This window comes from Biomphalaria glabrata, chromosome 18 (genome assembly GCF_947242115.1).
Source record: "Biomphalaria glabrata chromosome 18, xgBioGlab47.1, whole genome shotgun sequence".
In the NCBI taxonomy this organism is placed as follows: domain Eukaryota; kingdom Metazoa; phylum Mollusca; class Gastropoda; family Planorbidae; genus Biomphalaria; species Biomphalaria glabrata.
Genome location: NC_074728.1, coordinates 12,954,157 through 12,964,888, shown reverse-complemented (window position 1 = coordinate 12,964,888; position 10,732 = coordinate 12,954,157). Strand labels below are relative to the sequence as shown.

Genomic DNA, 10,732 nt, shown 5'->3' with positions numbered 1-10,732 from the left:
CACAGCCAATACTGTACAATTGGCAACACTGACTGTACAAAAGCTTCACTATAGATAACCACTCTGTCATATCAACTCTAACGCTGTATCAAACATCACTGGCTCTTCCTGGACTTGTATTCAATTCTCTGTTCCTGACTGACTTCACACACTAGACTGGTTCTTAACTCTAACTTGGACTTTGTGAAGTTGCGAGGTAACATAAAGTGACTTGACTCTGACACTTACGCTCTTATACAGAGTCCCTAAAAGCCTTCTAAAACCCAACATCACTTGTCTTTTCTAGTTGATCACATGACCGTGACTGGCCTAAAAAGTGTTCACCATAGATGTTTCTTGAACTTTGCCAGTGATTGCGGTTGACTGTCGACAGTTGACCATTTGACTAGGGCTGGCCTGGGGTGATTTGTGTTGGCTGACAACACACACTACACATCACCACCAGAGCTATAACAATATTATATGTATGTGCATATATAAAGAAATGTACACATTTTTTTCTCCTTTGTAGGGAGGATAAACTAATATGAAAATTCAACCAGGTATTATTTACGATGTATTGCTCCTGTCTCTAAGGATGCGCTTAAATAAATCCCTGGTTTTTGGTTTGAGTCTAGGCAGGATCTGATGTGACTAAATAAACAGATTATTGAGGGGCAAAGTTTGCCACAATTAGTGTATGTGAATATAAAAATAAGCTTATCTAAGGGGAAAGATCTCAGCACTATATCTCAATAATGTAAAAGTTATTTCCCTTATTCAATTTCAAACAAAATAATTATCAATAATTAATTGGTTAATTTTTTAAATTGATTCATGTTTTGATAGGAAAAATAAATAATTTCTTTAAGTTTCAACTTGATCCGAGAATGTGTGTAGGACAAAACTCTTGTTCAATTATCTAAGGGGACAAAACCCCACATATTTAGCTGAAGTTGTGAATACTGAAAAATATATTCCCTTGTTGGTATCAACCAAAATAAATAATTACCAGCAATTAATTCACTCATTGGTTAATTTTGTTTTTATTGATTCATGTCATTGAATAATTGTGCAACCTGATCCAAGAATGGGTGAAGGAGAAATAACAGGGACAATACAAAAATGTTACCAGACAGACAGATAGACAGAGTGAGTAGATAAAAGCTTTGTAAAAATCAAGTTAATAATGAAAAAAATATTTAAAAACATACTTTTTTAAAAGTGGCTTCTCACTTGCCACAAGGTTTAACGTTGGTACTACTATTTGCTTATTTTGTATACTCATAATATGCCAAAAGCAGTCTTTTTTGGTGAGCTGAAAGATGGAAACCCTTTAAAAATCAGCTTAGGCACCAACTTGCTTTAACTAACTTAGAAGAGAGCATCTAGTTGCATGTGGTTTCACAATGAGACAGATGGAGGTTACTTACAAAGGCCAAGGGATAAACATTTGAGACCAAGAGACAATTTGCTGCCGAGAATAGACATAGATGACAAAAAGAAAATCTAAATCAACCATCGGCTAACAATGGTTATGCCTGCTGGGGCATTTATCTTCAGACTCAAAGACAAGCCTTATTATACTCAGTCCCAAAGTTTTGTTATGTAGTCTTATTAAGTTGTACCACACTGTGACATGTGTTCCTATTCTTACTTTAGTAAGCTTTGGCACACTTCATTTTGTCAATTTAAAATTGTACATGCATACAGAAAGAAGATTAATTAATTTAAAAAAAGGAAGATTAATTTTTTTAAAACATTAGAATGTTTATTAATTTAAAAAATTATTTGACAAAAAAATGCACAATTTAAAAAAAAATTGCACTTTCTCAACGTAGCTCTTGCAACACATTCAAACCAACTTTGACAAGAATGCAACACCCGCAAACTATAGAATAAAACATACAATAACTCGTACAATCAAAGTACAAAAAAGCTCTTTCAACACATTCATAGGTAAATATAAACCATAAGTCCTACACAATGTAATCTTTATTTAATTTCCTAAATTGGTCATGATGTTCTGAGCTTGTTTTAATTCTGAAATGAAATAACATAAATGAGTTGACTAACAGTAATAAAAACATTTAATTTTAAAAATACTCAACATGCATAAAATTAGTTAGCAATATAGATATCCACCAATCTGTATGTGATTCAGGTAAGAGTCTTTGTGTAATGTATTGTGCAACTAACCCACAGAACCAGCTAGAAGTTTATTCTATTATTTTTCTTTAATAGCCACCTTGTATGATTTTCCAACTTTCACTTGAAAAGAAATTTGACTCACCATGTAATAAAACTCTAAACTTGTCTGCTGTTAAGGTGAAGGTTACAGGTTCAAGGTGACTTGTCTCCCCAGGCTTTATTCCTAGCTTTAGCTGGACACTTGGTTCATTGACTTCCTAGAGAAGAACAAGACTGGTGTCAAGTCTAACAACTAGATTGATGTCAAGTTTAACAACTAGACTGGTGTCAAATCTAACAACTAGACTAGTGTCCCAGTAAAATTGTTGGCTTAAATGTAAATGTTTTAGTTTTAAATATTAGTTGAAGGTTGAAGTTAGATAATAGAATTGATTTCTTAGCATAAAAAAAAAATATTAAATAACTCTTGTAAAACATTGTTGTCCAAGAATCATGTGAAGTTGTTTTTTTTACTCAAATTTAAATATGCAGTGTAGAGAATGAATGCTTTTATGTTTTATTGCAAAGCAAACCTCTAGTCTCACTATTCACCTGTAGTTCACTGGAACTCAAGACATAGTCAACTCTCCATTGAACTGAATCAAGATTGGACACTGAAAACATAAATAATACAATATGTGTAACTTTTTTTTAAAAATAAGAAATACCAGTTCTGTCAACTAGATGGTTTGAAGCTAGAGGAGCAAGGAAACCATAATAAATAACATTCAAAATTAGACTGTGATATGATACTAAATCTGTTTGGAACACTAAAGAATACTGAAAATGTTTATAATTTATAATCCACAGTTGAAATTTTAAAAGTTTTGATTTATAAATGTATAAGAACGGAAACATAAAATTTGCAAGGGCAACAACTAGTGTGTACATTGTTTCTTGAAGGGGAAACCTGTGTCTTAAATTAAATTTTCTGAAGTATCGATAAAATATTTTAAAACGCTTTTTTTAGATTGTTTTCACACAACATTTTACACCAGTACTTGTTAGTACTTAGTTATAGTAAAAAATGGTAAGCATCCCAATAAATGATACATATTAGAAACTAGCCCCAATAAAAACATATATTCTTACCATAAACTAAAATATATAATGTAACTAAATTGTTAAAAATATTTACAAGTAAATTTACAGCTTTCATTCATTATACATTTTCCAAATGTGGCCTATTATTATTACATCTAGCAATATATTTTAAATAATTAGGTCAACTGATTTACAATTCCCTTTACCTACTTCTCCAACCCTTAAGTAAAAAAAAAATAAAAAATCTGGGCTTTATTATAAGAAAGAAAAGTGTTGTTGTTTTTTAAGTGTTTAATTGTAAAACCAGCTACAGGAATGGATACAAAGTCAAAGGGATAGTTCAACAACAATTTCACTTCTGACCTCTAAGACTGGTTTTTCTAAAATGTTCTTGTAAACTTGATTGACCATCTGAATAAGACTTGCACAAGGATGTTGTGTGTTCTGTGTTTAAAAAAAAAAAAAGTACATGTTAGAACTACAGACTGTCACAAGTCAGGATTGTGATTTGTAGTTATTAAAAAATGAATTAAAGATAAATATATGCATTTATTTATGTAGACTATAATATAAAGTTATTTAAGCTTGGAGCAAAACAGACCATGTTTTGTACATGCTTTATGTTTGATGAAGATTGTTGCTATTACAAATGAATATAGTGGTATAAGTAAATGGATTCTGCTGTTAATTGGATAGAAGAGTACATTTTTTAAAATGATTTTAAGTAAGAGAGATGATTGTATTATTTCCAACCTCATGGTGAATGGGGTTTACAAACTGGGCTACAGGGATGGATGTCTTCTTCTTCTAGCCAGCTTTATTGCTGCTGAGCTGTGAGCTCTTTTGGAGACTATGCCATGAAAAAAAAGTGTGCTGTTTTCTTCAGTTGTTCAGCACTGTCGTAACGGGTGTTGGTTATGTTGGGCTGTAGTGGAAGTAAGGTCTGCCTAAGGTGGATTAGGGAGGGGAATTCAAAGAGAATATGGTTAGGGATGGATGTATGAAGTCCCACTTAAGTTTTATTTAAGAGAGGGGAGATTTTTTGTGGTCATACTTAGCATATTTTGTTTAGCAGGTCAGTAATTTACATATTTATAACATCTGGTGCACCTAAACCCTAATAATAAATAGTAATGAGAAATAAATAATTATTTTGGTTGTTCATATTGATCTGCTTTTGTGGGAAATTATTTGATTGGATAGTATTTGGTTTAAAAGTGTTGCATGATCAACACTTGACCCCAACCCTTTTTGGATTTAAATATTTCACCAGTTTTTCTTGTTCATATCGACCTTATTGTAAGTCAGACTTAATTTATCAAGTGTGGTCAATTATGTGTAGAGATTAGTAGACTTAAGTACCTCAACTATATACAATTTGTTCTAACCCTGTTCAAAACAAGACCAGTAATTTCAAGTCATCCACCCCAAGACATGCCCGCACCACCCCCTTGAAATCAACCATAGACTGACATTTTGTGATAATAGAATTAAGGCATGCGTTATTGTTCCATTACTCTAGAAAACAGACCTTTAGGTAATCCAAGCTGCTGTAGCTCATTGGACAAAGTTTCAGGATCAACATTATATTTAGCAGCACTTGTCAGAATAAATGACAAAGCAGCTATTGATGCTTTAATATCTCCGATTTCTGAGAATATAAACAACATACAAACTTTATAAAACATCTATCTCGATGGAACAATTATAAACATAAATCAAACCACGAAAGTTGCTATTATTCTTAATTACTTGGCAGCTGAACTAAAACTGACGAATGCTAGTTTTATCAAGCATGTTGTAGTTGATGTAGTTCTAATCATTAATACACTAAGATAAACACACACAGCAACACACCAAATTTTGCGTCTGAGGTTAGCTTGTGAACTTTTTCATACTGTGGAACAAAAAAAAATGGTACAGAATATTGGATATATTGAATAGTGAAATATATATACAACAAGAAATAGTACAATCCATAGAAAAGCATTTTTAAACTATATATTTCATTTCAATCATATATTATAATTTTGTGATTATGTGTTTAACTAAAATTATAAAATTACATATATATTTTTTTTTTAAATTCAGTTTAGTAAAAAATTGTGTGTCACTTACATCTAGACTTTCACCCAAAATATCTTTCAAAACTTGAACTGTCAAAAATTTTATTTTAACAGATGTCTGGGAAAAAAATTGTAACATTAAAAAATTTAAAAATACAATTATTTCTACTTCATTAAATTTAAAACTTTACAATTTATAATTTTAAGATTACAATAAGTTTAAATTTATTATTAATGAAGTTTTTAAAGTTTCTGTAAAAGAGGATTGGAGGAGAAAAAGTGGAATTGTCCAATTAAATTGTGAAACTTTTTTTTTATAAAAAAGAAAATGATAATAATCCAGTAGCATTTACATTTTTGATTCATACGTTCAGTCCGACCTTTCTGGTCGAGAGACTAAGTATGCATGACCTTGGCTTGGCTACCTCTGAAGGGGGCTCAAGGTTCAACACCCAACTCAAGTAGAGTTGTGTTTACTGAGAGCCTAAAGGCAGCACAGAAAACCTCCCAGATAACCCTTTCTCCCGGTCCACAAACGAGATTGGACCATAGCGCTCTGAGCATGCTATAAGCATGAAAGTAGCAGCACTATATAAAAAGATATAATTTATTTATTTATTCTCTCTAAAGCAGAAAAGAGTTATCCTTACAATGAAATCAAAGTACTTGGTAAAAGAATATGATCACAAATCCTATATCAAGACATAAAACATAGACGCAAAACAGAGCCAAGAGATTTGAATATTCAAATAATTTAGTTGGCATAAATATATCTTTATATATATTCAGTGCTTTTTTGTGAGGGTAAGCACCGGTACAGCATACTGGCACCTTTTTCAATGTGGTGAAAAAAATATATTACTTTTCTTGTATTTTAACATTTATTATTAATTTATTAGTAGTTAAAAGTTAGGCAATCCATCACTGACTACGGCAAAAAAAAAGCACTGTATATATTTATGTATATGGTTCTTTGTCATTACATTTGATAAAGTTCAAGATAAGCTAATACATGTTTATATGCACAACTGACCTAATGAAAATGTTGATAAAGTACAAGATAAGCCAATTCATGTATGCACAAGTCAATTGACCTAATGAAAATCAGAGGACATATTTTTTTAAAAGCACTTACTATTTTAGATAAAATGTTTATTTCTGCTAGTACCCAGTCAGGACAGTCTAAATCTCCACAAAACCTGAATTTCTTAAATTAGAAAATAATTTTACATAAATATGCATAACAAAATGTATCATCTAATTCTAAATTATGCATATATATATAGTGTACAAGGCCCCAGAAACTGCTCAGTACATCAATAGTAACAAGTATAACATGTCATTTTATTAAAAATATTTATATCAAATTCATGCTAATCTGTACATTTATCTAAAAATTAGAGGGTGGGCTTTTCTGCTCCTTCTTTCAAATCACTCTATATATAAAGGACAATAATGGTTCACACTTCAAAAAAAATAAATAAATACATTTTTTAACGTAACTAACTTAACCTGTCACTGTGGACTTTTCAAAATAATTCTCAGAAATTCTATCAAGAGTCTTCAAGAGTGGCATATTGTTGGAAAATTCAGAATCACAATTTGACAACCAAAGCCTAAAAGGGGAGGTGTATAGTGGCTGAAATTAAATCACTTGGCTTTGAAACCATAAGGGGGTTTAATATTTACATTATCTGCTCTATATAGAATTGCCACACTCCAGGCTTTAAAAAATTCAAGGTTAGGGTCTTAAATTCCATTAACGAAGGTTTATAAATGGAAAAACTTTCAGAAGGCTATAGATTGCCCACTCTGAAAGGGGTACAACCTTTTTTTTTTTGACAGCCTATCAGGTAGAAATAGAATATCCATTGGACAATGTATTTCAGCTTTTGATATAAAAAATTTGTGCCCAAAAAAAATGAATATCATCACTTATAACCTTAAAAATGCACGGACATGTGTAGGAAGAAAATTCAGTAATATATTCAATAAGATTTAAGAAAAGGCAGAAATGAAACAAACTAGAAGAGGTACAAAATACCTTGGTGTCAAACAAGTTATATATGATATAGCATTTTAACCAAAAACAAATGTTATAGTCATTAGATGTGAAGCTTAAACAGGTAACAACATAGATCCAAAGAATAATTTCAGAACGAGGAAATAATATTATTCTGAGGACTTTTCATTCGTAGAAAATGAATAAAAATTGGTAAAAAAAAATAAAATCAGAAATACTGAGATAATAACTACTGTTTAAATTATTCATTATGAATTTGTTTCAGTATTATGTTTTGCATTAGTGAATTCTCAAGATTGTTAAGAACCCCAACACCTTCTGACTTGAATTTCATCGTTAAATATGCAGGGTTTAGCCTAATGCTGGGAATTGAAAGCAACCAATATATTTGTATTGTCCAGAAACTTAAGCTTTATTTTAGTTTTTTTCCGATATAATAATTTTTTTTCTAGATAGATCTAGATCTAGGTCTGCTATTCAAGATATTGTCATTATTGAAATGAAAAATAAAAAGAAAACATGATGCGAATTTGAATGTGTCAGAAAGTGATAGATCTATAATAATAATTCATTTTAATTGGTCTAGCTAGTAGATCTAGATATTATAGAGCTCTAGCCAGCTAAATGCTGAAATTACCAGTATAGATCTATGTATTCAATATCATATGATACAGACGTTACTTCAAAAAAAGAAGATGACTACATCCTACATCAATTTAGTAATGCATTGTAATCAATGATTTAACTCTGCAAAGACATTGGTTTTCCTGCCTGGCTTAGGCAACCTATTTATATGCTCCAATAGCATTAGGAAAGAGCATTTGTACAAATTTTTCCTAGGAAATATGGAATGAGGAATGTGCCTATATCTTTGCTTCTGAGTATTTTATTAAGTTTTGTTTTTGTATTTGAAGATTATGGTTCAGTGTTTGATGTATAATTGCTACTTTACTTTTAAGTCTTCTATCCCGAAGGCTTTCTAAATTTAGTGATTTTACTAAAGGTGTTACTCTAGTCAAGTGTGAATATTCGTTTGTTATGAATCTCATTGCTCTATTTTGTGTCTGTTCCAGTTTCTTAATGTTTTCTTGAGTTCCAGTTGAAGGGTCCCAAATAGAGGATGCATATTCTATTATTGGCATAACCAAGGTTAAAATAGTTAAATTAAATAACATTTAAGTTTTATCTTTTAATTTTATGATTTTATGTAATGTTCTTATTGATTTGTAGTTCAGAAATTTCTTTTAATAACCCCTAATGCTTTGTCTCTCTCTTATCTTATATAATACAGACATTATTTCAAAAAAGAAGATGATTACCTCCTACACGTCATGCATTCAGTCATGCATATTAACCAATGACCTAAATTCTGCAAATTTAAGTCACTGGTTTTCCTGGCTAGCTCAGGCAACCCATTCCATGCTCTAATAGCACTAGGGAAGAAGGAGTATTTGTAAAAATTTGTCCTAGCATAAGGGATGAGGAATGTGCCTTTATCTTTTTGTTTTTCTCAGTATTTTATTAAATTTTGTTTTTGTATAATTGAAGATTATGGTTCAGTGTTTTATGTATAATTGCTACTTTACTTTTGAGTCTTAAATTCTATCCTGAAGGCTTTCTAAATTTAGTGATTTTACTAAAGGTTACTCTAGTCAAATGTGAATATTCGTTTGTTATGAATCTCACTGCTCTATTTTGTGTCTGTTCCAGTTTCTTAATATTTTCTTGAGCTTAGGGGTACCAAACAGAGGATGCATATTCTATTATTGGCCTAATCAAGGTTAAATAACATTTTAGTTTCATGTTCTTATTTGGCTCATAGAAATTTCTTTTAATAAACCCTAATGCTTTGTTTGATTTTTTTTATAGTTTCATCAATATTGGGTTCCATGACAGTTTTTCATTAATTATAACACCTAGGTATTTTGTGTTTTTAGTCTGTGTTACTGGCTTACCAGGTATAGATAGATGATTAGACTATATACTAATAACTAATTGTCTAATAATATAATAAAAAATAAATATATAATCTATTATATCATTTCTAGAGCAGATGACTAGATGATAGATCTTAAGTCTATAGACAAATATTATATTATAATTAATTAATTATTTATATAGATCTAGATCTCCTCGTGGGAGCAGAGTTGCAACAGTAATATATAGAGTCTAGATGACAATGTGTTTGCAACCATGGCTACATGTGGGTCTACAAGTATGTCATGGGACGTCCACCGAGAAGGTCTGCTGAAGCGGGGTGCAGGACCAATCGCTCTGATGACTACTACAGGGATTGCCATTACCTCTATACGTGTCAGAAGGCGAGCACCAGCAACAACGGTCACGAAGAAGTAAACAAAATGATCACGCCATCGTCTCAAGAATGGACTGGCCAACTGGAGAACGAGAAAGTGGCACCAGCAAAGAACAGTTCTGATGACTTCATGGGGAACACGATCTCTGTCATCTGTATGGAGATCGAGAAAGTGGCACCCATAGAGAACAGTTCCAATGACTTCGTGGGGAACACGCTCTCTGCCATGTGGCTCCCACAGACCGACCTCCAACTGCACTGACCAACGTCCACTACCTTGTAGGGCACCTGAATCTGTTCTGGACAAACAGAGCTGAGAAGGGGGCAATGTTGTAACTGTGCTCCCACACCACACTGATGGGTGCGCATTAGAGCACCATTCAAAACAAGTAGTAGAAGACTTGTTGATACTAGGAAGAAGGACTGTGGTAGATCCGGCTGGAGTGATCTGCAGGTTATTGAATTATGCGCTATCTTGACTCAAGAGAACGTCCTTTGTGCTATCTATGAACTGTGTTGAGGACATGGGGCAGCACTCAGAAGTGTGATGGTTTGTACTGGTATTTTGATAGAAAAGGACTGGTGTCACTTTATACTTAAGTGTCTTAAGATGGGACACTCTGGGACTCAATAGCCTATTTTTACTGTAAATATAATACGGTAAAACCTCATTTATTGTTACCTCCTGCCTTTCGTTGAGCGCTTGCCTTAGATTTACAACATTATAGTAACAATCTACATCAAGTACATCTAGTTATAGTTATACTATTATACTTATACACTTATAGGTCATAGACTACATGGATCTAGATTTCATAGTATATAAAATTATTATACTAATAACTAATGAAATGATAGAGATTTAGATTTAATCATTAATCATAAATTTCTACTTGAATAACTTTACTTTACAAATTCGAATTACCATTTGTTGTTAATTTTAAATTTCCTAATCCAGAGATGTTTCTGTTATATAGATTATTATAGATCTATGTAGATCTAGACTAGGCTATTGTCTCTAGACTCTATAATGTAATGATGTCTAATTTAGACTTTTTTTTTTATTTATAAATCATGTGAATACGCCCCCATTTATTTCCGTTTCGTTTCGCTGTT

At 31.8% G+C, this 10,732-nt stretch overlaps 1 protein-coding gene across 1 annotated transcript; it reads right to left on the bottom strand.

Annotated features, from left to right (window-relative positions):
• Positions 1–1,724: 1,724 nt before the first annotated feature.
• On the bottom strand, positions 1,725–10,732 carry LOC106054739 (COMM domain-containing protein 4-like). The gene is made up of 9 exons (XM_056017529.1): positions 10,542–10,732; positions 6,415–6,486; positions 5,332–5,397; positions 5,071–5,110; positions 4,745–4,864; positions 3,577–3,657; positions 2,722–2,783; positions 2,273–2,387; positions 1,725–2,022 (listed from the first exon to the last, which is right to left on the bottom strand). The coding sequence occupies exons 1-9, from the start codon at positions 10,542–10,544 to the stop codon at positions 1,979–1,981; spliced, it is 603 nt and encodes a 200-aa protein (XP_055873504.1). The 5' UTR covers positions 10,545–10,732; the 3' UTR covers positions 1,725–1,978.

What these genes read in the sequence shown, in the direction of transcription:
- LOC106054739 (XM_056017529.1), bottom strand. An exon ending in TAAACATTTTATCTAAAATA is followed by an intron (nt 5,398 to 6,414) that starts GTAAGTGCTTTT and finishes TTTTTTTCCCAG; the next exon opens with ACATCTGTTAAAATAAAATT. An exon ending in TTTTGGGTGAAAGTCTAGAT is followed by an intron (nt 5,111 to 5,331) that starts GTAAGTGACACA and finishes TTTGTTCCACAG; the next exon opens with TATGAAAAAGTTCACAAGCT.